We start from the raw sequence: 27,805 nt of genomic DNA, 5'->3' as shown, positions 1-27,805 counted from the left end.
CCCAGAACTGTCTGCAGCATTATGGAGACACTATCTGGAGTCAACTGAATAGGTCAAAGGGAATAAACTAGTCTACGGGCTTTCAAATAAAAACTAAAACCAGATAGATAGATAGATAGAAGAAAATAAGTTTTTTAGAATGGTGTAAGGGGTTGTATTTATTGTTTAAAACAAATAACCATTATATGTTTGAATGTACTTCCCTCCCTGTTGTCCTCTCCTCCCTCCTTTTAACAACCTTCATTGTATATTCAATAAATAGTGCTGTTTTAGAAATTATTTCTCTTGAGTGCTGCCCTCAACCCCACCCCTTATATTGACTTACCTATTTTCTTCTCGTTTTTCTAGTATTTGTGGCTCAAGCGGGAACCAGTGTGTCACCATTAAAGAGGAGTATGCCTCACCGAGTATGATTCAGTGCGCGGACTCCTTTGCATTCCACCAGCTTTGTTTTTGCATCAAAGAAGTTGGCTGATGTGTTTTTGTCTTTGCTCACCTCACGCATCTGTCTCATCATGCTTAAAATAGAGGGGGAATGAGAGATTTAATGAAAGAAATGGTGCAATTGATCTGCCTTTTATTCTAATGGGAACAGCTCACACTCAATTATGGGTCTTCTCATCTTGTTGTTTAAGAGGAAGGCAGAGGGGGGAGGCAGAGTGAAGTTGGAGATCTGCCACCCAATCTATGTGTTCTTGGCTTATATTGATCCCCCACAGCTTTATAATCAGTGGGTCGATGTCATCCAAAGCATACTGAAATACAGCCAGCAACACCATTAGTAGTCAGGTTTAAATGTAATGAAGGCTTCCATACTGATCACCTGCCCACTCTTTTGTTTTTCCTTACATGGCCTCACCATGAAAATAAAAACATCTAAAGGTTCAGAAGGTTAATGGGATGGATTACAATATTTGCTGTTGTTAGGAAAGGGTTTTTAAACTGTTTTCAATCCTGTAAGGTAAGGGGGAAAATTATAGACTGACTTAGAAATAAGGAATGTCTTGTGTATTTTCATACATTAATTCCAATCAACAGGAGCAGGCAAAGGCTTCAGCTTCAGTTGTTGAAATTAAGGTTTGCACAACTGTAGAGACAGCAACTCATTTATAGTTGTTTTTCACAACTTTTAGTACAAACTCCAAACTCATCACACTTGTAACACTGCCAGTCCTTCATTCAAAACTTGCCATTATGCGTTCATATGGATTGTAAACATATCTCACCACAGAAGCCATTGATTCAAAATATAGGTTTCTTGTGAAATGTCATGAGAACATATGGTTTAATCACCAAAACACAACATAAGGATATCTTTTTTTAGTTTAGACATTTAACAATCAGTGAATCCATTGATAAACAATGCAAGTTACATGTTTCAAATCGCCTTAGAAGTGCTGAAAATAGTATGCTGCAGTACTGTAAAAGACAGATTACAGTTTTTTACATTAGGCAATACACTTTCATTACCCAAGACTTACAGAATATATCATGTCCATGATATCGATCCTATTTATAAGTCAAGTCAAGATCAAGTGTCAAATTTGTTTTTTTACAACATAGGTATACTCACTAAAATCAAATACAGTAAATAAAACAAATTACTGTAAAACCAGCTTCATCAACAAAAATGTACTTGTGATGGTTCACATCAGCATCAAGCGCCATCACGCTCTAAAAAATAGATTTCAGTTAGTTCTTTTAACATTGTAGTTTTAATATACATAAGCAGGCTATGCATCAAATAGTAACAGTAATACAGTATATAGTGCTGTACCTAAACATATTCAGCCCTCAGCTGTTTCACTCGGTCATTGTTTCTCTCGAAAGCCAATGGTTATATTTGTTTCATTGATAGCTGCTGCCTCCTTGTAAGCCATGCTACTGTTGGTAGGCTGATCGATGACTAGAAAATATTTTGAGAAGATTTTTAAAACACTTAATTTCCTGCATTCTGGATACATTTTCTGCACCAGGGAAGCACAAAATTCAGTTGCAGGTGACATTTCAGAATATAAAAATATTACAGAGTATAATGCAGTAATCAGTAGCTTATTATTGTTTTTAGCTTAAGTTACCTTTTGGACAACACAGAGGTTTCTTTTGTATTTACAGTGTATTGCAAAGGTAAAGCATAGTACACATCCTCCAGACTTACTGGTATTCTTGCCGAAAAGTGCAAATGATTCAACTGACAGTTGATCTTTTTAGATTTGGCTCAACTAATATGGCAGCCTCTGCCATAGTAAGGCCTCGGCTCACCACATGATCAACGATGATAGCCCAGACTTCATTAGAGACAACAGTTCTGCCTCCCTCTCTCTGACAACCAACCAATTCAGCAGGCCCTTTCAACACCTCTCTGACCTCTCTGTCATTGGTCATGCACACCTCTCTGATGGATCCCTTGTCCATTAGCTCTTCCTCTTTCTTGTTGTCTGCTCCATATTGAAAGAAATTGCCATTCTTTTAATGGGTGATCAATTGTGGTTACGAGATTAAATCAATCAGCAATAATGAGTATTACAGGTTACATGTAATTTAGATGTTCATACAAACACACATTTTGCTATAGCTGACAAACCAATTTAAAATCTATAGGTTTACCAAACGGTTCAGTGATTAACCATTTAGATCAGATGGATTAAGTGTTTGTCAGATGTATTAATGCAAATCAGAAGAGAAGCATATCAAAAGTATTGTGAGCATTGCATTGTGAAAGACAATTACTTCATATGAAAGGTATTTCTTTGATGACACTGATTACGTGTGGTGAAAAGTTACTGAGTAATTTTGTGTGTTGTACTTAGTCAATTGAACTTGTGATTGTGATGTTTGAAAATACAGTCTTTTTGGTGATGTGCTTTGAGTTTTGTACTAAGAGTTGTGAGATTTTACCACATATAGATAATACTACCAAAAAGTGCCCAACTGGAAATTGATTGATGTTGTTTTGAGTAAAATTTATTTTTGCATTGCTAACTTAGGTTTCCATAACAGCGTAAATTAATACAATACTTACATTTGATACAGTACACTCATAAAAGGGATTCTTAAATACATGTATTTCATCATGTAACAGTAATAAAATTTTCCCTGATGTTCAAAAATTTAATTTTCTTTTCCCTGCATAATTTTTGTATGTGTAACAGCAGTTTTCACATTTCAATATATAAAATCTGATCAGGACTTTTGATTGTGATCGTAATTACTTTGGACAGGGAAATAAATGATTCAGCGGTTTTTGATAGTAATTTAAACCTAGTTATTTTTCCACACACTGTCTAATGCATTAGCTGATTGATTTTCCATCCAGCTGGTCACCATGGTCCCACATACACAGAGCAGCAGGAATGATCACAGAGAACAGACACCAAAACCAAAAACGGCTGTTGCGGTTCCCCATTCAAGAGAGAGACAGAGCGTGAAGGCAAAGACTGGGACAAGCTAGAGCTGTAGATGGTCATACCTGGGTATTATGTCCTAGATAAGCAAACAGATCAGTTCAATAGACTGAGTCTTAAGGGTGTTTATTGGAACAGCCTTGCCCCTCTCAAAACCCAGAATAAGAAGAGGTGGTGTTTCTATAAGGGACGTGTTTTTAGATCCATTAAATACTCCAATCCGAAGTCCATGAAGTACATCAAAGGTTAAACAGGTATTAAAATACCCTGTTTTCTGTAGAAGTAATTGTCATGAATACTACTATACTACTTAGTATGATTAAATTTTTTGGGTACAGTATAAGTTACTGTAGATTGTAGATTGCCAAAGAGTAATCAATTAGTAGTAAATCCAACCATATAAAGTCAATCTAGTCCTTGGGGACAACATAAACAGCATCTCTGTGGAATACAGGGTATATACAGGAATCCTGAAGTAAAACTCAATATCTTTTTAAGACCTTTTCAAGACTTTTTCAACATATTTTAAGACTGCCGCTCCACTTTGAGCTATAACCAATTAAATCAGCCACACACCTTTAAAAGGGACATTTTTGAGGTTTTAAAAGGAATTTAAGTATATTTATAAAATGTTTATTGCCTGTATGTCATCAGGTTGTAACGCCACCTACAAATTGAGGCATTCACCAACTTTCTCAGTTGCCTATAACAGCCTGTATGGGCCAACAGTCAGACAGTTCTATGTGAAGGACTGGTCAAGTACATAACTCTTAGATATGATATGTGTGATAACTTTCACTGTCCACTTGATCAATACAACAAAATTCAAATAGGCCAGGAGGGAACAAAGATGAAGTGATGAATAACGTAAGTAGTGTAGGAGGTGTAACACAGGCACAACCTGGAGGAGGAACTAGTCTAAATGACTGTATTAGTATAACAATAAATTTAAAGTATATTGTTAATTTAATAGTAAACTGTAAGTTTGACATTAATATATTCAATATAATTTCATATAATAGTATATAACTTACCACTAGTATAATATTAATTCAAATTACAGCTGCTTCAGTTTGGGATTGTTTTTTATTCATTAACTTTGTACAAGAAAAATGCTCTAGGCTACATGATAGTCTCCAACCTTGATTTTGGGCAGGCTACTAACTCGTCAATAATCATAACGGCGCATCTCGCTGTTCAGGTGGCCACAGAGCGACCGGCCAACCGGGTTAATCCCGTTACTACTGATCGCCACTCCTATGTTTTGGACGATTAACACTGAGGGTCCGGCGAGGTGGGAGATTACGGTCGGTTGTACTCTTAAATCATTTTCCGGTTCGCACGGATCTATTTTTTGGAGCGCTTAAGAGTGGAATAAGCGCTCGGTAGATCCCTGCGCCTAACGTTACAGAAAGGAATCACAGTCGCTACGCACTGCCTGTCTAGTATTTTTGGCTATGCATTATAAATAAATACATTCACCTACACTTTTAGCAAACAAACTTTTGGACATACAGGATTTTCACATTGAAAAAAATATCTCCAAAATTGAATACCTTGTTAAATGGCGATTAAGACTTTTTAATACTTTTTAATGGCCTTAATTTTCGCAAAATTGATTTATTACCTTTTAAGACTTTTCTCCTCGAACAATGGTCAAATAGTTCTCAGCAACTTTCAAATATTCAAAGATTTTTGCTTGAAATGCTCATCCCTATAGTAACTAACACTAAACAAAATACAGCTGAGAATGATGGGAATGTTAGTTATGTGGTCAAATACCAAAGGATAGCGCTAGAGGAAAAGTTAAAGCATCACTTAAGTTGACAGAATCCAGTCTAAGGGGGACAAGAATGTGTGTACCAAAGTTCATGACAATTAAATATTTACGCCATTTCACAAATGTCTGCCTCATGGTAGTGCTAAAAGAAATGTCAGGGCATCATTAAGGTCCTTCGGATACATTATCTAGGAACCATGAATGTCTAAAGATGTTTAGTTACCAAAGTGGACCAAAGTAGTAGACCCAGTTCTGGCTCTAGACAATTCAAAACTATGAAATAAAACCATAAACCATATATGTACATATATATACAGTGTATATATAGTTTTATATAAAACGTATTAAATTTATTTATTTCATATTTGTTTTGTGAGAACAACCCTTTGATGCTGTACTACCATAATGTGGCAAGAACATTCCTGCAGTCTATAAAGTGAGCATAATCATTACATGACATTAATTCACAAAACAAACTTTTGTAGTAAACATGCCTTCATTCAATAGATGTTCATTAAGAATTATGCCCTCAGACCTTAAATTAGGTCTCAGCAACATCCTCAGGGCACAAAGTGTAAACTGTCAACTAAAAATGAGGGTGATACAACTCTTGAGAACAGGCATGTTGGCAGGAAGACAGTACCACCCAGCCAACACTCAACACCAGTCATACAATTCAACATAATCTAAAAAAACTGATCATTCTTGCACTAATTATCTGAATGGTTCATTCTTATTTTGGCATTAAATGTATTTGCGCTATTGTAGGTGTTTAACTGTACATCATTGTAAGAACTTAAAAATATATTTTTCAATTCAGTACATTCTGATAAGTTGATGCTTTTCAGATATTTATTTGACATACATTCATGACCCTGATGTTTTCTGGTAGTGCCTGTTGACCTGTTGACAGAATGTAGCATGAGAGTAGACAACATTTTTGATCTTTTCATCCATGCATAATGTCAGGGGCAATACTGCAATACTGATGCCTTTAAATGACTATTTTATCTTCGTTATTGAGCTGGTGAACTAAAATCCTGTAGATAAACTCCTGTTGATAGGCTCAACCTCTCTCTTTCTCTCTCTCTGCCTGTCTGCCATCTGTGACAGTTCTCCTGTACACGAGCTGTTACACTGGCAGTCTTTGATGCGGATTCTCTTTGGGTGATGCACGCAAATATTCCAGCACTCTTGTGCTATCACCAACAGAAATGTTAATTAGCCTGACATGATCTATCCAGTGAGGAGGGGGCCCCTGTTCTGGGTCAGAGCTATTGATTGGCTTTATGTCTCCCAGCAACTTTCTTCATTAAAAAAGAAAAGGATTCATGGGACCCTACACAATTCCATATTCAGTGTTTCAGCATTAATGTGGGAGTGGGAGTGCCCTAGAGCAACACCACTAATGTGGCTAAAAACTAACTTTGATGGTTTAATGTATAAAATATTAATACCAAATTTGACACAACAAGGACCTTTTTTTAACATACGTTCATGTTACAACTGTGATAACACCTTACAAGACACAGTAAAAAACACTGCACCGCAAAGTGATTTAACCTCGCGATGAGACTGTATAGCTCACTGGTCATAATGCCTAAAACCAAAAATGTCCTCCTCATTTTACACCTTCCATTGTACAGAATGAAATGGGTGAATTCAATTATTCAAAGAATTACATGACACCTCCACTGAATTATGTGACAGCAGCACAAATAGAACAGGTTTCCTGTGGAACAGAGAAAATATTTACAAAAACATAATAATAAGCAACTCAGTCTAGTTGAGTTTTGGGCAAGATTCTGGACAAAAAAATACTAAAATTGGCAAAAAAAAAAGTTAAACAGTATCTCTTCTTTTTCTGCCATGACTTGTAAAAAAAACACGGTTTTATAGAGATTAAGGCAAGTGTCCACCACCCTGACCACAGTGCACTTTCTTCCTATTGTTGACTCTCAGACTACCTGTTTCTACACCTGCTTCCTTTGTATAATCCTTAATTCCTTAATCCCACATAATCCTTTCATGGTTAGAAGAAATATTTCTTGCTTTGTTGATGCACAGAACATGTATTTTCAACTGAAAACTTTACAAAATTTCAAGAGACCAGACTCCTTACTCCTGTGTGTCCTATAAACCTAGACTCAAGCTTGCCATTGTCTCAGCCAGCCAGAGTCCAGAATTATATAACAGAGGCCGAAATAGCACGGTGGTAGAAGGCTAGGGATTAATCAGAAAAGGACAGTTTAATAGTCTCTGAACTAGAAAACCAGGCTGCAGCTACCTTCTCTTGTAAGCACTTTAAAACTGCACTCATGCAAAAACAAAAATGTAGAACTACCGACACAGGAGGTGAAGCAACTTAATACACAGTGAGCAGGAAGAAAAGGGATGATGCAGGGAATAATGGAGTGGAGAGAGAAGATCCTTGTGCTTTTGGAAACTTCAAGCAAGGTGTTTATTAGACTGTGGGTTAAGTGGCTATAGCTAAGCCACAGAAATATGTTTTTTCAGTCACTCTCCTTTCTTAGGTGTCCTAGCAAGACAGGGTAGAATCTCTGGACTTTAAGCTCTGGAGCCAAATCCAGTCCTGCGAGCAGATTCCTCTTTCATGTGGCTGTTTGTCGCCTTACCGACAGTAGCCTGCCACACGATGTGCCCAACCCATAGTAACAGTAAAGATAATCCAATAGTGCAGTTAATTTAAATTTTCACTTGCTGTAGATGCAAGGGGACTTCACATAGCAGCGATGAGGAGAAAATGTCTTTATCCTGCTGCTCAGTGCAACTTGAGAGCTGATACAGCTTCACCACCAGGGGCGTAGGTATATATACAGTGAAGCTGCACTGGGGTCCGTGACGGGAGCGGCCCCGCCAGGTTACAAGCCGGACTTTGTCAGTTAACTGGTAAAATTGCATCTAGTTTCATCAGACTCAATTTATACTTATTTTCTTTGGTATTCAAGTCACATAGCCCACATATGCAGTGATGATTGCTGGGTAATATGTGTATGGCTGCCCAATCTTAAGTTTGTATTTGATCATGTGACAAGACGACGACACTCCAGAAACCGTATGGAACGCAAAATCTGACAAATAGACTAGCAGAGCACACGTGCAAGCTATTAGTCATGCTACTGAGGACATTGTCAAAGATTTCGCTCAATGCAGGCTTGTCTTTCAAATAGGTGAGTAACTTTACAAGTGCTTTTTCAGTGGATTTGGTGTGGCTGCTATGCTCCTGTTTAAAAGGCTGTTATCATTTCGGGGTCAGGTCGCCGCTGAGCACCTGTTTGTGGATGTGCTTGTGGGTATTAAACTATGTGTGCACTTTAGCTGGCCTGTTTTCAGAACATGGTGTTGTTCATGAGTAGGCCACTATTCTTTCTTATTCACCATAATCTCTTGCCACTCTGTCGAAGTCTGTTTGCAAATACAAAAGTCTAGGTGACACAGTCCGACTCCATGGCGAAATCCATCAAATGATCCTACTTTAGACTGCTGCATCCAGGCGCACGCAACACAGCCGCAGCAGCTGTGTGTGTTGGAGAGAGACGCACATAAAGAAAACTGTTGAATTTAATATCTCAATATGGAAAGAAATCGATTTAAGGAGCTTTAAATTAAGTAGGTTAGGTATTTACTACATCTAATCTCATCAGTTGTTAAACCACGCACAACAAGGAAACAAGGCACACAAATTTGCCAATATAGGTTTCCCTTCTAGACACAAACGTAATGTGTGTGTGCATGTGTGCTTCATAACTGTGGATCATAACAGCCTGCACTGGGGGCCATTGTTACTACTTTACGCTACTGTTCACCACTGATGTCTTTCCGCCGTCTTTTCCCAGTTTAAAATGGGATCACTCATGAGGAAGGCTGCCTCTTTCTACTCTGTGAGAGGTTGCCGAGATCTGACCCATTCAAACTGCCGTGGTTGATGAGAGGGGAGGTTTTATGAGGAGACAGCATCCGGCACAGAAAGTATGTGTGAGCCAGGGTGGGAGGGGGGTCGGGTTAAGGTATGTGTGCAGGCAGAGATACTATATGGGCTTGTCAGCTGCATCACACTGTTCTACTTGTAAAATCATACACCTTAGCTTAGGTTTGATAGTGCAAATAAAACAATGATGCTGCCACAATATGGTATCAGCTGATGTACTCTATATTACCTCTGTGGTAATGAAATCACTTGCCTTGTGCTGTTACGCCTCAAATCTATTACTGCCCTTCTCCTGGACCCCCTGCAGTTTGCCTACAGAGCCAGCAGGACCTCCACTTCATCCTTCAGCGCCTGGACTCTTCAGGAACCTATGCGGAGATCCTGTTTGTCCTGCTCTGCTACAGAATAAGCTCACCCAGCTGAGTGTGTCTGACATGACCTGCAAGTGGATCACAGACTTCCAGTTTGACAGTAGGCAGCACGTGAGGCTGGGAAAACATGTCTCTCTGACTCCCTGTTCACCAACACTGTATTTCTCCAAGGCTGTGTCCTTTCTCCTGTGCTCTTCTCCATGTACACCAACATCTGCAACTTTAATCATCTGTCTGTCATGCTCCTAAAGTTCGCAGATGACAACACCCTTATTGGGCTCATCTCTGGGGTGGATGAGTCCGCCTACAGGTGGGAGACTAATCATCAGGTGACCTGGTGCAGACAGAGTAACTTGGACGTCAACACTCTTAAGACAGCAGAGATGGTTGTGGTTTACAGGAATAACCCAGTGCCACTCACACCATCACCATGTGTGACTGCTGAAATCAGCCATCTCTCCTGGACACTGAGGAGTAAGGTAAGAAAAATGCAGGTAAGACTGTGGCTGACCTTCCTCCCATATATAGCTGGCCTCATCAACAAGGCTAAGGACCCCACTTACTTATTTACTTCATTGTTATGCAACAAAATACCAAAGCAAAGTCCTTGCAAACCTACTTGGCAATAAAATTGATTCTGATTCTGATATTTCTGTAAAAGTCATTATTTGAAGATTTAAGTACCATTTTTTCATCATGTCTCATTTTTATTTTAAATCTAACCTCAATAGATAGCCTAATTTGTTTAAGGGAATGAATAAAAAAATATTAAAATAAACCAGCCTTGGTAGACAAAAAGCTCTTTTCTCTGCATAGAGTCAGGCTCCAGGTTGCTTCAGCAGTTTTTCATTGAACGTTGCATTCAGCAAATTGAAACACAACATATTTCACAGTTTCAAAACATCCAGAATGAGCTGAGAGAAGTACTGGGATTCGAGTGTGCAGTAGCTAGATCATCTTTATATTTATTTATAACAGTCATATAAGGGAAAACTGCAAATACACCGACAGGCTGAGGATCACACATCCTCCAAAATTCCCTCATTGTTGCTTTATTAAGTTTTGGAAGATGGCTTCTTTCTTTGGGAGCAGGATATGGTTATGCAGGGTTACACTGCATATCCTCCACATATCCTCCAAAAGACACCCTTACTCTTCTTATTTAATGATGTGGAGGAGGACAGCTTCCTTTACAGAGGTGGTTATCTTGCATTGCCAGACCTATTTCCACACTTCGTTTTAGGTCAGATAGAAGAACATGTTATTATTATCATTGTCTTAAGAAGCATTTTGCTCATGGCAGAAGGGGGCCATGACTGTGGACTGATCATCGAGGCTTATAGTTCCTCAAATCATTGAAGATTGTTGTTAAAAAAGTATGTCCACTACATGGTAGTGGTAGGGATGTTGTTGGTAAGGTTGTTGTTGTTTTTTGTAGAGACAGGGAATAAAAATAGCAACATGCAGATAGTGTAAGGGGCAGTGGAAATAAGCAAAGCACGAAATGAAGACACATTTTCCACATCCTGTGAATCAGGTTATGATAGAGGTGATTAGGGCTGAACAATTATTTAAAATGTAACAATTAATTAAAATGTAATCGCAACATGGCCTACTCCAATTTTCAGATGGCCTATTGCATTATTTGTTAAAGGCGATTATGTGTGTCTAAATACCATTTTAAATTAAATATTGTTGTGCTGCAGAGATGTCATGACCGAGATACATCATATTCTACAGACTTAAGAAAACATCTTTCTCTGGTAGATTGCCTGTAATCATTTTAATACATTTTTCAATGAAAATAAAAACAATGACAAAACAATGATCATTTCCTCTAATATTGCAAACCATATTGCAATTGGAGTATCCCTCAAAATAATCGCAATTGAAATTTTTTTCAAAATTGTTTAGCCCTAGTGGTGATGGGAACTTCACTAAAAAACTATAAATAAATAATTATCATGTTGCTCCTGCTGAGGTCAATTATGCTGTTTCATTCTGTTGCCTAAGCTTTTTTTAGTGATGGCAACATGACAACAGTGCAAATCATTCGATAAGCAGGCTGCTGGTTAAGGTTCAGGAAAGATCATATTCTTGGTTAAATATTGAAACATTCCACAGTGGCTTGAAGTACAAAGCAGGTCATCTTAACTTAATCAATATTTAACCAAAACCATGATCTTTCTCTAACCTTACCCAACATGTCTTTGTAGCATAACCCTTAATCATACGCAGGACTCTCTGGTGTTTAAGTCATGCACTATGCCCACCATCCACCCTAACCACATCCCAACCACAACCACATTAGATGATGAGGCCTTAAGGTGCGTTCAAACAGAAAACATTGCGAACTTGCGTCATCGCGAATTTTACCACTGGTCCATTTGTGTTTATTCACCCCAAACGGCCAGTTGTATGCTAGCTACTAACGGACCCACCAACTGTGTTTGTGGGTGTATGCCTGTGTGTTTGTGTTCAGCTCAGCCTCTAATTGATCTCAGAACCAATGGCGCCGCCAGGGGTGGGGCCAGGGGGGCCACGGCCACCCTAATAAAAGGCGAGGAGCATATTCATAAAATGCTATATACTGTATATATTATGTAACTCCTGGGTTTGAGTTAAAAGGTGCTTAGCAGCATATAAGTGTTGTGATATTAGGCTCTGTCACTTTAAGAGGGTAACCTCTGACCCTGAGCTGTGATGGACTGTGATGTTTTTTTTAAGAGAGACCTCCGATTAGTTTATGTAGATGCCTGTCACGTTTCTAAAAGTTTGATTGGTTAAGGGGTGGGCCTAACAGGCATAGAAGAGCGGAGTTACGGGTCAGCCTGCTGCTTCCAACATGTGTTTCTCTGGAGGTAATTTAGCGACAAGCTGCAGAAGGCAGAAAGGTGTGATTTAATTAATATACAGACAGTCAGTAGCCTGGCTAGTTGATAATACGTTTGACACACTGCTACAAAGATTTGTGTATTGTACTGTGTGTGAGAGCTATACGAGACTGCAAATAGCAACAGGTTAGCACCATTGCTAAGAGCAAGCTAACGTCAAACGGACACTGTCCCACGAGGGAGACCATCCTGTGACTGTTTTCATCTTCATCTTTCTGAGAGGATTGCAAAACATGAGAACAGCGGGAGTTATCTAGACAATGCTGTGAAACTGGGCTTAACGTTCACTGGCCAACACAGGCGACCCATTGAGCAACATAACAAACAGGTGGAGGAAAACAGCTACGAGCTCAGTGACTGTCGTATCATAACGTTTATAAAACTCAGACGAAAATGTTAAGCAGCACTGCAGGGCCACAACAGTCGGTAGACTCTATGAAAAAATTCAGTCATCCAGAAGTTTGCCCAGAGGAACCGTGCCGCAGCCTTTCTCCTCAAGTGAGCCTCAGCTCTGGTGAGTGAAAGCATCTTTTGTCATCCTGACTCTGTTGCTGCTCCGTGCAAGGACCAAATTGTTGTGCTGGATCAGTCGATACTAGGCTATGGATTGCGTTTGTTGTCATGATGTTGTTGTCATATAGCTGCTTTCATGCTACTTTATTATCCAAGATTATTATGCCAATATGCCGGTGTTGTGCCGAATTCTGCCTGCCTGCCTGCCTACACCTCGCGGATGATAACGGTAATTTATGCTGAGAAAAGAGGTGGATGCAAAGGTAGGTAGCCTTCAAAATTGATATGCCGAATTATGCATCTACCTCTTTAGGTTAGACATTTTGCTGTGCTCATTGACCAAACAGCATTATCACCGCATAGGCTATATTTACTGAATGTCAAGGAATGGTACTTTAAAGTGTATTAAATATTAAAGATTCTAAATGTTAATAAAATATATACTTCGAATCATTATTCATCATTGACAAACCCCACATATTATAGCGTTTAAAAGCAGTATTTGGAGGTGAATGCAATTCTCGGCAGGCAGGCAAAACTTGCCATAACACCGGCTTGCTGCTGTATGAAAGGAACGGAGCCAGGTAGGGGATATATATTGGCAGACATTCTTTCCGTTCCGCAAGATCTCTGTGGAAAGCAGCAATAGAAAAGGGTCTGGATCCCTACATTGTCTGTGCGCTTCATTGTTGACTTCAGTGGTGTTGAGCTCACTGCTGTTTGCTTATGGCCCTATAGGCTTACTTGTTCTGAGCTTGGTTGTTTTAGCTTAAATATTGCATTCTTATTGCGATAGTGGCTCTGTAACTTGTGTCAATGCAATACTCTCTCTCTCTTAACACTCACTCTCTCTTGGTGGAGCCATGCTATTTGTTGACATTTTAAAAACACAGTAGCAAGAGAGAGTATGGTAGTTTTACTGGCATCTATGTTTTGAAACCATTTTTATAAAATAGTATGGTTAAAAAATAATTAAACAAGTCTTTACAGACACATATTGTATATTTCCATTAAATAACTATACAGTCTAATATGAAAGAAAAATATTTATGCTCCGTGGTGTCTGTAATCTTGAGTAGGCTTTGCTGTCAGTGCACTCCTACAAAAGCTGTAGTTCTTTTTTAAGGAAAAGGTCAAAGTGTATTTGAAGAACAATTGCTTAACACATACAGATACATAACACAATGAAATAAGTAAATGTAAAATGTTAACTGAACTGGTTTTAGTCTGGACATTAGACAATTAGTATCATTAACTGTAAAATAAGAAACCAAAGTATTTCAGTCTGTGATTCCATAACTCATATTTTAACATAATTTTCTCATTAGTCTATATACTGCATAATAGAATTCCTGAAATTCAGACTTTTCAGTGGCCCCATCTGGCCACCCCTAGGAAATGTTTTCTGGGGGCACCACTGCTCAGAACTCACCAGAAACTCCAGTCCTTTCTGTCATTACTCTCGAGTCTCTCTCCATTTTCCTCTCGTATCTGTATATTCATGAATTCATATTCAATTAGTGCCACCGCGGGCGATTTTCCATTGACTTCATATGCAATTGGGCCGCCTCTAAAATTCGCTTTGTGTTCTGTCTGAACACACAGTTAGATTTTATGGTTGAACCAAAGAAAATTAAATATCATAGAAGAAAAAAATGTTTCCGTAGATTTCTGCATCTGATTAAATCTGCTGGATGTTCGAACCTATTTAGATAGAGGTCTGACTGCTTCCAATTTTTTTTGGACAAAAGTATTGGACATGTCAACACTAGCAGGATCTAACATCCATTATAGATTGTCCTCTAGGGTTTTAATTCAAATTCATTTAAAAGAAGCAAATTACAGGGATTAAAAAAGTAAACAGCTAAATGTTTTTTATTAATCTGCATAAACCATTTATTTGTCTCATTTTGTATTTATTTTGTATTCATTTGTTTTTTTTAATTGTTTTTGTAGCTGATGTTTTCCTTTACTATAGTCAACATCTGTATTATTAGATTAAATGTGTGACAACCTTCTAGTTAGTTAGTTGATCTTTATGAAAAATCCCTTTGAGTGGTAACAGATGAAAGTGAAGCCAATAATAGTTAAGTCAACCAAAACATGTGAATAATAATAGCCATAGACATATACAAAAGGCCTCACCTGCAGCACCACACTTTGATCAAAGTTGTATGCACTGGGCCGTCCCTCCAGGGTGGAGAAAGCCACATTTCCTCCAGTGAGGGGAGAGATATCACTGAACTCATCTGTACATGAAGCAGTCCTCTCATCATCTCCTGGGCGAATGTAGGCCTTAGCATCCTTCCCATAGGTCTTCCTACAAGAGGCGCTGTAATACTGGTAAGGTAACCAGGGCCCATCCTCCTCTGTGCGCTTGTAGATGGCAAAGCTCTCCGGCCGGCTGGTGTAGAATTTCAATCGTATATAGGTTATCTCAAAAGCCTTCCCTGTGGAAAACACATATGATTATCTTTGAATAGAATCATTGAAAGAATTACAGTTAGAACTAGATCCATTGTAGTTACACAGTTAGATCAGGGCTGGTTATGTAACAGACAAACAGTGTGGGGTGATAGGTTAGGGTCCAGGAGCAAAGACAAAAAACTGACATAATTGCATTACAGAAAGAAGGAAAACAATGGAGGATAAGCTTAATTTCCCGTGCCTCTATGCAGGGTAAATGAATGTCATCCCTGCAGGAGTAGAAGAATATCCAGGATTATTTTCTCATTATCCAGATCATAATAGGCCCCAGAAGTAAAACATAGGTCAATGCAAAGGAGACAAAAGTCTTTTTTTCTTATATTAACTGTAGCACAGAATAGAGTCAATGAGTGCAGAATCACAGAGGCAAAAGGTGCCTATATTGTTGAATCCCTGGTTAGAATATAATCTGATGCATCACTTGAGGTGTGACAAGAAAGCAATAGATCTAATCACTAGAAACGTGACTGGTCAAACATGCAAATGGCCAGTAAGTGTCAAGAAGGGCATGGTATGGCATGTAATTAAACATATCATTGATTGATTGATATAAGGTACATCAGCCATTTGTGGCCATGTGCAGAAACAGAGAGATAGGTTTGTATTCACCCTATAACAGTGATTCGACTTTAATCTGTGAAAAAGGAAAATGGGTTTCAGGGCACAATCTCTGTATCTGGAAGATCTGGAGCAAACAAGGAAATATAGTGGGATTTTCATTTGACTTGGTGTTGAGGGATTTAGTAGATCCAACTAAATTGTGCTGCAATTGGTATTGCGTTGTAACTGAAAAAATGTCTGTAAAGTCTGTGAAGGAGCATAATAAATGGAGGCTCCATGGTACATGCTTAATTAAATGAGTGGAAAGGTTAGGAAAGAATGCATTTTGGCATCTTTATTTGCATATGCCATGCTCAGATGGCTTAAATTACTGGGCGATTCCTCCCGTGCGGAAAACTGGAGTGGGAAAACCAATGATTTTAACAAAGCTGTTGTCCTTATTTGGTTTTGTTGGAATGCAGACATCCTCTTCCCTAATCTCAAAAGCAAACAGAGAATCAATATTTCTTTTTGATTGAGTGGTGTCATTTCCTCCCATTGTTCACTCAGTGTGGACGCTTCAAACAATAATTTTGGAGCCACACTTGGCAGACTAGCAGAGTTATACTTCCTGAATATGAACACCCATTAACAATCTGCCAAATGCTTTATGGCAGATTAACCGGGCAGACACTAACTGAAGTCATATTGAGACCAGAGTAAGAAGTAAGTGTAGAAACTCTCTTAACAGGCTTCCTCATTTCACTCATGGGGATTTTTTTCTACATCATTAGATGACTAAGTCTCAGCCGCTCTGCACATTCATAGAGGGATGCCATCCACTACAACCATAATGACATCTGTTGCTTTTCTTTGCCAAGTCTGAACTAGACATGTCTTTCTCTTGTCTCTGCAGCAATCTCTAATGGTATCTTTCCTTTAGGAGAACGAAGATCATTTAGCTTCCATTTACTCCCTGCATGAGGTGAGCTCAGCCCTGCTGGGACTGAGGCAAAAACATAAAAGATGATACATTTGTTGGATATCCCCTGTGATGAAATGCAGACTAATTGCCAAGGATATTTGTATGTTTTTATGCATAATGTTTAATGATTCATGGTTCATCCACTCTCAGGAGTGCCTGAGAGTTTATATGGACACATCAGAGGGTTTCTTATTAGCAATTTGCTTTTTACCAAGCAAAGTAACATATAACAACAGCAACAAAAAATACCTATAGAAGTATCCACCCTAACCTCACAGTTTGGACGGCTCAGTTTGAAACAGAAGTCTCTCTTTGTTCACCAAGCAACCGGTTTTGTAGTGCTGAAAATTAAGACAAGTTTGGAAACCCAGTAAAACAGCCTGTTGTGACTTTACAGGGCTGTACCAGAATCCAGTGGCAACACATCACACCGAAGATCAGAGACACTAACAAAATGACTATTTGGACACAGACAACTTCATGAGTAAAGGCTGGAAGCCGCAAAATTCAGCGTCCGACCTGTTTGTCATTAGTGTCAACTTACCACAGCTGCTTGTGTCTGTCTAGACTGAGACTAAACTCACCACAAGTACTGTAGACTCAATATTTACAGTCTATATACTCCAAGCTGAGATTTTGGAGCTCAGCAAATTTATCTTCTAATCATGCTGCGTTTCAAAGTTTAGAAATGATACAGAATAGAATAGTCTCTTACAGAGATTTGTGTATCATATGCACACCGATCTCAACCGTCTGGCTGAGAGCATCATGCCAACTGTGGCAGACTTTTATCTTTGTTTTACATCTGAGACAGGATGTTGGTTTTCTTTGACAGCACTGAATGAGAACCAGCTGCAGACATCAATGTGTGCTGTTAAAATGTGTGTGTATGTGTGTGTGTGTGTGTGTTGCTCACCAAGTCTTTGTGGGAAAAACCTGACCCCAATTCCTTACCAGCAAACCGCCCAGCATTTTCTTTTTTCTCCCCCCTTCTTCCTTTTTATGTTTTGTTTACTCCCCTTGAAGCAGCACGACTCCCCCCTTTTCTTTCTACTCTTCCACGTACCCACTCTGACCTGGCTGCAATATGTGTCCCTACATCCTACTGCTGTGTTTATCATCCCAGCATTTGACTGTATTCCCTTCAGAGGGAGCTTGTTTTGTTTGGCGAGGCAAAAGGAAACATTAATGTCGACGTCACCCCCCACCAGCATCCCAGATGGATCACAGCGCTTTCATATGGACCAAAGGGATGCCATACATACAAAATGTAGGGATATTCTGCTACATAATATTGTGTGTTAAAAAAACATTATACATCTTTTAAGAATGCAAGAATAACCCAGAGGCATCAGGTATAGAAACGCATATGTTTGGGAGAAGCCCAGAAAGGAGCAAAGGTCAATTTAGTTTGAGAGGGACAGACTTGTGGGTGTGGGGGTTGTCTGAAGAATAACAAACCCTCCAGATAATGCAGAACATACCTCTGCAGCACCAGCATTGGCACCTTTCCCGGGGAAAAAACTAGCTGGAGATTATAAACAACAAAGCCTCAAAACACAGCCAGACATCTGCTTGCTATTGGAAATCAATATTCTCCATTTGATGGGGACATTTCTTGCTTTCAAAGCACGTGATATAATAGTTTGTTTACGGTCAAAGCTCTGACATTTTTGACTTCTGTCATCATTTTGTCCCTGTCTCTTGATCCTTTGAAGCAGAACATTTTGATGCAGCGCCCACTCTCCACCTACAGAGGAGAAGGAAGGAGATCTGAAATGTGTAGGTTTGACTAGGAACTGTCTTCACTGACAGACTGCTGGAAGTCAAACCACACACGCGCACACAGACACACACACACACACACACACACACACACACACACACATACAGATACAGGAAGATGATTCTAACCTGCAATCAGTATTTTCTCACATCCTCATTTTGACAAACCCACCGTGCGCAACATAGCTTTATAAGATCTTTAAACTCATTGTTTTCATTTCCAACTTTGTTTTTATTCATTCTCTTAAAATATTTCCAAGGAGTTTTTGGAGACAAAACAATGTTAAAAGGACAACTGGACTTACATCAGGTAGCTAGAGTGACGTTGCTCTGTCTGCTGGATGTGTAAATAGGCAAGTGTTTGCTAAAAAGGTCGCTGTCCTGTATAAACTTTAATGGTGATAATATATCATGTTGTATTTACAGCTTTTTTCTGCTGCCCCCATGTGGCCATTAACTGTTATTTCAGGTCTAACGTTATCTTTAAAGTTAGACTTCTAGGTAATCCATCTAGAGGTGAGGATTGCGAATTGCAACCAGCGGCTCAAGGTGCATTCATGTGCTCCTCGGATGGTCCCATTACCTGAGTTGTGAAGTCATTCTTCCGTTTTTAGTGTGTGTTCATGTGCTCTTATGTCGGAATGTGGAATCACCATAGACACTACTACAAAGATGTGTCGGATTAGCATTATTATGTTTGCACAAATCAAAGTTCTGTATGCTTCTTAATGTCCCATGTACACTTTTACTGTTACATCATTTCTTGGTGGTGGTGGTACACAGGATAATAACATGGCGATACAACTTTGCATCAGATAACGTTATTATTGCGTTAATGACTCTCTCCATCACTACAGCTTTTCTAATGTTCACTGTGTTTTTACGCGACACAGTCATCTGAATCTGTTTGGTCTGATGGCCTTCAGCACATAAACCTTTATTGTTTTTTTTTTCCTTCGTGGAGTCTGTGTTGTGCTGTGAGCCAGTTGTTTTATGGTGTTAGTGGACTGCATTTCGTAAGCTGCGGTGTTGTTGCTGTTTGGAGAAAGGCTCGGGAGCATGCAGAGGGTTACATCCTGACCTGATACCTTCATATTAATAGCACAATAGTGGCCCCCAATGTGACCTATTCTACTAATAGTAGCAGTAGTCATAGCCAGAGGATTAGGGTTAGGAAATTATGAATTTCCACTCATTTTTATCCAATTATTGATTTAGGGGAGGGGTGGAATCTCAGCACACATTGGGTGAAATCAGGGTACAACCCGGACAGATTTGAGCCGTCAATCAAAAATTGGGCAATGTATTTTCAAGAGTCAAGAGTTAGATAAGATAATTGATACTACTCACATTTATGTTAAATGTTAAATTAGGGTGACCATATTTTGGTTTTCAGAAAATACAATTGGTGGTTTGGTGGCCTATATACACAAAAGAAAGGGGACTGGCACTTCCCAACTACGTGGACACTCATTGGCTATTGTAGGCGGTGAACAGGGCATGGAAGTTTCTATTGGCTCAGTTGAGGTGTCAATCAAAAGTTCAAAATGTAGATGCTTCTTTTTTGTTTGTTTACATGCTAACTGTAAGCTTATATAAAACGACGTAACAGCATCAGCTCAGGAGCAGAAATCCGCCTTTAAACTTGAATCTGACATTTATCCTGATAATTATCAAATCAAACAAATTTTTTTTATCGCGATAACATTTTTGGCCATATTAACCAGCCCTAAGTACCAGTACCTATTTTTTCACTTCAAGCACTGATTATTGGTGGTGGCAGATAAATTTCCCCAGAATGCAGGAAATTAAATGTTCAATGCTCAATAGTTTCTCAGCAAGGACCCCCAGTCCCGCCGTCATATATTTCCACATTGAATCTTTCTTCAAAACAGTTATCTTCTCGTCTTGTTCTTCTGAATCCAGTATCATGTTTCCTCATGTTTCGTGAGCCAAGTGTATGTCACACTCCTAATCTCCCCTATGTCCCCACCACTTTTCAACACAAAGTTAAGCTCTTGCCCCCTACCGTCTATCTTTGTTGTAACCCCTGACATATTTCAGGTACAGAACATTTTCTTGCTTTAAGCCCTGTAGGCTACATCTGTCCACTGCAGAGGCGCTATCCACCTGGAGGAGGAACTAGTATAAATTTGTGTATTAGTACAATATTGTAAAAATAAATAATAATTACATTAATAATATTAATGTTAGGATGATACTAATATATTTATAGGTTAAACTTTATTTAGTGTATGTCTGCCTACAGCTTGTTTATAGAGTGATTTGAAACATTTCAATAGCTTATTGATATTCAACTGATTCACAAATAAAAATGTTTTCTGTCTTGTTAAGATTTGATTAGGGCCAATATTAGTGTATTCATTATAATTTCAGATAAAAGTATCATATATAGCTTCCCACTAGCATAATATTAATTCCAGTTATAGCAGTTTCATTATTGTAGGTTGTTCTCATTCATTAAGTCCTTGAATAGTCTCAGTGATATCTTGTCAATCATGATAACCTTTCATGCAGAAGGAGTTCAACATTTCAAAAGATTGGTCTGTTCACGAAAAGTAAAAGTAATATTGATTAACAACTTGATGCACACGCTTGTATAAAAAAGCACCCAGTCTTCTCCCTACTCCGTCTCAACGGTAAGAGAGGGCGTACAAAACTGGCTGCTTGTGAGAAGTGCCAGTACGCCAAAGCGTTGGCTAAAATGTAGGCCTAATAGTGCCAGTACTGGTCAAAGCAATGCAAAAATGCACATAAAGAATGCCGACTTTTGAAAGCAAACATTTTGGGCAATTTAGAAATCCTGACCGGACACATTTTTAGGTCAGAAAAAGAGGATATGTCCAGGGAAAAAAAATATGGTCAAGAAAAGAGTGTGTCTATTTCTTGACTAGAAGATATAACAATTAGTGCACTTTAGAGGTGCTGGTGGGCTTTATTTGCTTTTGGACAGAGCCAGGCAAGCTGGTCCCCCCTGTTTCCAAGCTAACCGAACCATCTACTGACTCCAGCTTCATATGGAAAGATATGAGAGTGGTCTCACTCTTCTTATCTAACAAAAGGGTTTCCAACAATGTTGAAGATTACACGGAACAGTAATTGTTTGGCTGTGTAGGCCAATTTGTTGTGGGTTTGCTGCCTCTGACACAATATAGGAAAGTCACTGTTCACTTCTCTTGATTTGGTAATACAGTATATTCAGTATTTGGGCATTATACTGTTTGTCATTTTCAGAACCAGAGAGTAAAGCCAAAGAGAAAACAGATTAAACAGCTTGGAAAATGCTGTTTTAAACCTCTGTATTCAAATTGAGAATTAATTCAATTTATTAAATGTACTCTTTCCAAAACAGTATATATTTTCCTTTGTTTACCATTTTTTGTATTAAGCAATTGTAAGAGCAATATTTTTCAGTGGAGCCCAAATTCCTGAAAATGCCCTTGCTGAGAACTTCTGTTCTGTCACACACACACACACACACACACACACATACACACACACACACACACACACACAGCTCAGCAAATAAATGGAAGTAGGAAAGGTAATTTCATAGAAAGATTTGTATTAATGCTTTGTAACATTAATCACCACAATTTAATTCAGTTAAAGTGACAAATGTGGTCTGTTACTTATTTCAGCAGTTTTCCACAGCATGGTAATGGGATAATGATGCTAATGACTCAAGCTGGTCTCACAAGATTTTGTGAAAATGAGGAAAATCTTCAAATGCAAATATGTACGCATTGTGCAAAAAGTGAGTCAAACCCATTTTCTCAAAGGTGTATGACAAAGACAATCCTAAAAACTTGTATTACTATCACAGAAATAATGCAGTGTGGTAAAAGTAGTGCATGGCTGCATATTTGCTTTGAACTCAAGTGGACTGCAATCATTTAACCTCATGGTTTTCTCAGTTTACAACTTAACTAAACTGAACATTATATTACCTGATCTTACTGTAACCAATCCTTTACCTAGCCTTATCCTGATGTACCAACCAAGATGTTTAACTTGCATGTAAGTAACTAGTCAAGCTTTTGTAGTGTGTACAAATTGAACTACTGTACAGAATATTATATTTACATAATTTGTGCCAACAACAAATAATTTGTCTTTAAGAGTTTGGCTAATTTCACAAAATGTCATGGTCAATTATAATTCTTATTTTCCCCAAATCATTACCCTATTCTATTAAACACACTCATATAATTATCCTTTGTTATAAAAGCTTCATTTTACTCAGAAATGCACTTGAACACTCTATCATAAATTGTATCAATTAAAACCATTGCAAATGGAAAAGGCAAACAAACTAAGGGAGAGAAAATGTTTCTCACTTAGTAAAATAGTTGCAAAATTGTCTGTTCTGGCCTACCAAATCTGTAGCTGGTTTGACCTTGACCAAGACAAGTTGTTTGTTGTTTCAATATTTAGCTGCAATCATTTGGTTACAATTGAGTTTTGACAGTAACCGTTTTAACTTTAAAAGTATGACGACATCCAAAAAGCTCAGTTTTGTTTAAAATGCATTTCTGCATGATCTCTTTCCAAAAGTTTTGTGAAAACTTTCATCAAAGTGAAGGGGAAATATGCATAATTTCAAGTGACAGTAGACCTGCTGACCAAGTCCCTGGCTATGCAAAAATGACTCTGGCTGGGGGTTAATGAAATTTACCTCCCCGAAGAGAAGGAGAATCTTTTGAATTCCAAATGCATTTTATGTAAAGGCCTGGCATACTTCCTAACCTCCTTCCCCCATCATTGTCTTATTCCTGCCAAACCAGGGGCTTTTCTGCAGATTATCAGCTGCTCATTACCTGAAATTTCTCAAAAAATATTAACTGGCTTCTGTTTAATTTACAGTCAGTTGTACAGTTTATTTGTTGTAGCAAAAGCTGACAATTGTTGAAAAGAAAAACACTGTTTGACCCCGTTTAGTGAATTTATAATGTGATATAATGTGAAATGTGTATTTCAAGCTAAAGTGGTTACATAAAGGTTGATTTGTGGCCTCGGTCGGACCCAAATCATGCTGGAGACATGTTTCTATGAAGGCGGTCTGTTGTGGCTGTATTCTAGTCGGGTTCTGGCCTAAATCATACTTAAAAAAAGCTTCATCAGCTTGACTTGTGACTGTATTGTGGCAGCCAGATTCGGATGAGTTCATCACCAATACTCCATGGCGGTATGTGGGCTGAATGAAATTAAACGTGGGCCAACACTGGACCATCACTCAGTTGCTATCTAGGCATGTCAGATGCAACAGTGTGTCCTTCTCATCCACTTTAAATCCAACAAAATTCTCAGACATTCCCTTGTGGCTATGCGCAAATGTTTCAAATCTAAGCCATGTCTGAGCCAAAGAGTTTTTTATTAAGGCAGCTCAGAGCAGCGACTGAATAATACAAATCATGTGTTGTTAAGCACAGCTGTTTTGTATTGAAGATTTCCCCATCAATTGACTGCCAGTACACAAAGTAAAGATAGTTTATCGCACAGAAAAGTAAAGTGAAAAACTGATGACACTTAAACTCGACTGCTGTGAGGACAATCCACATGAATTGCTGTGAAATCACCAGCCTCTTAACAATCTGCATTAAATCTATTACTGTTATTTATGTTCTATTACTGGACACAGCAAATAAAGAGCACATGAAAAGCTTTCAATCCAATAAAACAGGACATTATATACAACATTACAGGAAAGGAGACCATAACTGAAGGCTGATACTTGACCTAGATCACTCAGCCTAACCACAAACTACACTGCATGTTGAGGAAAGTCAAACCCAAGAATTCTGGGGGTCAGACTCAGGATGTGCTGCCGTGATCTTACCCAGGTGGAGAGTGAGGTTGACAGAACTGGGGTGCTGGATACCATAGTACATGGACTGGCTCTGCCACCACGTGGGCTCCTCATTCCTGTGAAAGTCTGTCAGGAGGCTGGCATTGTGACTCAGGTCTGGGTCTGATGCGTCACAGTAGTGGCATGAGCGCGTTGAGCCAGTCTGCATGCAGTAGTCCTCAGGTGGGGAACCGCACACATTTGATGTTACCACAGAACGATTGAAGGCAATATTCTCAAACTTGGGCATGCAACGGCTTGGGGCACCGTCCTCATCGTAGCAGGAGTCCATTGCAGCCCAAACCAGGAGGTGGCAGTGTGGATGGAGAGAGAGTATAAAGGTAAGGAGAAGAGAACTCATAGCAAAGGATGCATCCATGTCTAGAAACAGTTACAATCACATTCACACTTCACACACAAACTTTCACGTTCATACACTCTGATGCAAAGACGCAAACTCATTAAGACGCTGACTTGAGAGAAGTAATCCAAGAACAAAAAAATAAGTCCAGTCTTAGAGCTTTGTTTGTCTACTGTCTCTGTTCCCACTCTCTGCAAAAGTCTCCAACATGTGTTCTCCCTCTGTGGAGTGGAATGAAGTTTGTGAAGGAACTCCTTTCATCAGGGGCAGCTGAGACAGACAGAGGAGGGACAGGGTTTGGGGGCTGGAGGGTAGAACAGTTCATGAAAATTTCTCCACCTGCTGGTCACCACAGGCACCGCACCACCATTTGCTTCAGATGTAAAGCAAAATTGGCTAAAAGAATCTCATTTGATAGGAACACTTTCTATAGCATTTTTAAATAATGCAGCAGTGAGGTTGTTACACCTGTGGGCATTGAAATAGTGAGTACCAAAGCACCTGCATTCACCACTTACAGGAATGCACAATATCATCGATATGGTGATAAATGTACTTGGCAGTTGGCCCCACAGCAGGGCGTTCTGGTAAATGCTGACTGTAGTGATTCAGAGTGGAAGACTAGAGGTGCTAAAACTGTCTGGAATGTTTCAGCAGACACGGGTCATCTCCATAAAGGGATGTCGCTCAGGGGAGTTCTGTGACCTAAAGGGACAATTTATTAATAAAAAAATGCAAATAGAGTGAAAGAGCTGCACTGCTTTTTCCGTTTAAAGCTCAGCCATTGTGAAAAGTGAGAACTGGTTTGCATATCCCTGTGATTCATACTGACTGCTTGAGGTCATATGTAACCCATCCATCTGTTTGATCAGCCATGAATTCAATGGTAGGGAAACTGTGACACATAGTTGTAAGTCCTCACAGTCAGCATTATAAACAAAAATGCTTTAACTGTTAAAAAAAATTACATCTTCACAAAGATTGTAACTGATTACTAAGCATGGTTTACTAAACATAGATATGGGGATTTAGGGGGTGGCGCAGAACATTTGTCATCTTCGCTTTTAAAAATGACTGACGATTAATCAAAATACTTGCAGATTAGTTTTCAGTCAAAAGCTTGGTTAAGTAAATGTCTCAGCTAAACTTTTAAGACTATGTACATCATAAATGACTAATGCCATACCACTGTGCTACCATTCCCTTTGTTTATCTTTTTCCATTTTATTTAGTTGTTGATGCTACTGTACGTGCAGTGTGGTTTTGATATTGATGCTGTCGATATAGAAATCCCGACCGGATTTATTTTTTAGGTCCAAAAAAGAGGATATGTCCGGGAGAAAGAGGACCTTTGGTCATCCTAACTAAATCTGTCCAAGAAAAGAGTATGTCTATTTCTTGACTGGGAGCGGTGACTTCCTTGAATCTCCACTGATTACCTAACATCCTTACGGTGACAGCAAGACTCCAGAAGATGAAGTATGACACAAACAAGATATAAAAATTAGTGCACTTTAGATGTGAAGGTGGGTTATTTTTCTTGCCTTTGGACAGAGCCAGGCTAGCTGATCCCCCTTGTTTCCAAACTAACCTAACCATCTACTGACTCCAGCTTCATATGGACAGATATGAGAGTGGTATCACTCTTCTTATTTAACAAGAGTGTTTCCCAAAATGTTAAAGATTACGGAGGGGAGTAATTGTTTGGCTGCGTAGGCCAGTTTGTTGTGGGTTTGCTGCCTGTGACACAACATAGAAAAATCACTGTTCACTTCTCTTGATTTGGCAATATATTCAGTTTTTGGGCATTATATATTGTTAGGTGTGGGATCTCTATTCTACAAATAAAATAGTGGTTGATGTGCTAACCCTCCACTACATTTTTGTGACCATTAGCAAGAGCAGGCTTGATGTAGAGTCTAGAATATTCCCAGACCATGGTCACCACTCCTGTGCACGTCTCCTTATTGATGATTGAGTCCTGGTCTGTGTAACCAACAATTTGAATCAGCTGGTGGTCAAACAGTCCATTTTTGTCCAATTCAAGCCTGTTTATTTAAATGCTCAGCATTGCACAGAGGAATATGAAGGTGTGTAGCCTGTTTACTTCAACTTTCCAGGTGGCTTCCTGAGTGTGCTTGCTCTACTAGTCTGTACACACTACTGTGTTCATGTGGAATGACACGTCCCACAAGTGACAAGTTCAACAAGTGGTTGTGGAGAGCCATAACCACTGATGTGTAATGTTGTGCACTCTAATCCTCTTTCTATGAATTCCATTAGAAATTTGGCACAACCATCTGGAAAACCAGTGAACAATTAAAGTGACGGTGCAAATCAGCACTAGTAGAATTTAAATCACGATAAGTTTCAATGTTGACTTGACTGGAGTGTTGGAAATCAAGTAGACAAAGAAAAGGAAGAACAACAAAATAAAAGTACTGTGAAGACAGACAGCATGAAACACAGAGAGACAGGTAGTGTGGACAGATGCATTTAGATGCTGTATATTTATGATCCCAGTGGAATTGACTGCAAAGTCTTTCACATATCTCCCTATGATTGCCTTGATTTATTGGAGCTCTATCAGTACTCAGGCAGGGACATTGTAAAAGGGACCACATCAATTTGCAGTGAAATCCTCTGCTGGTTTTGGATGAGAGCAGGTCTAGCTTTAAATCTATTTTGCTGTATGTGGATCTGCCATTATGATTATGAATCCAATGACCTCTGCAAACTGGCTTTTATTCACCAAGCAGGTTCATTATTGCACCACCTGTAAGCCATGTGCAGTATATGCAAAAACAACTCTTGCATAGGACATTAACGTGTTTGAACAATATGCAAATTAAAAACTGTATTCACAG

At 39.0% G+C, this 27,805-nt stretch overlaps 2 protein-coding genes across 2 annotated transcripts in view; one reads left to right on the top strand and one right to left on the bottom strand.

Annotated features, from left to right (window-relative positions):
• Positions 1 to 25,198, bottom strand: part of lamc3 (laminin, gamma 3) — a 115,041-nt gene extending 89,843 nt beyond the window's left edge. Inside the window, exons 1-2 of the mRNA XM_038733411.1 lie at positions 24,569 to 25,198; positions 15,057 to 15,361 (exon numbers count right to left, since the gene is read on the bottom strand). Of these exons, the coding sequence (XP_038589339.1) occupies positions 15,057 to 15,361; positions 24,569 to 24,956 (693 nt within the window). The 5' untranslated portion in view covers positions 24,957 to 25,198. The remainder of the gene's footprint in view (positions 1 to 15,056; positions 15,362 to 24,568) is intronic.
• The window catches only part of LOC119914249 (fibrinogen C domain containing 1), a 273,866-nt gene continuing 258,389 nt past the window's right edge, over positions 12,329 to 27,805 (top strand). The window contains exon 1 of the mRNA XM_038733415.1: positions 12,329 to 12,912. The gene's annotated coding sequence lies outside the window, so the exon portion shown is untranslated. The remainder of the gene's footprint in view (positions 12,913 to 27,805) is intronic.

Source organism: Micropterus salmoides, unplaced genomic scaffold, assembly GCF_014851395.1.
Source record: "Micropterus salmoides isolate LMB-PRFRI ecotype aquatic unplaced genomic scaffold, ASM1485139v1 Ms_hic_scaffold_20, whole genome shotgun sequence".
Lineage (NCBI taxonomy): Eukaryota > Metazoa > Chordata > Actinopteri > Centrarchiformes > Centrarchidae > Micropterus > Micropterus salmoides.
The sequence above is the reverse complement of the archived record's forward strand: the minus strand, read 5'-3'. Positions and strand labels throughout refer to the sequence as shown.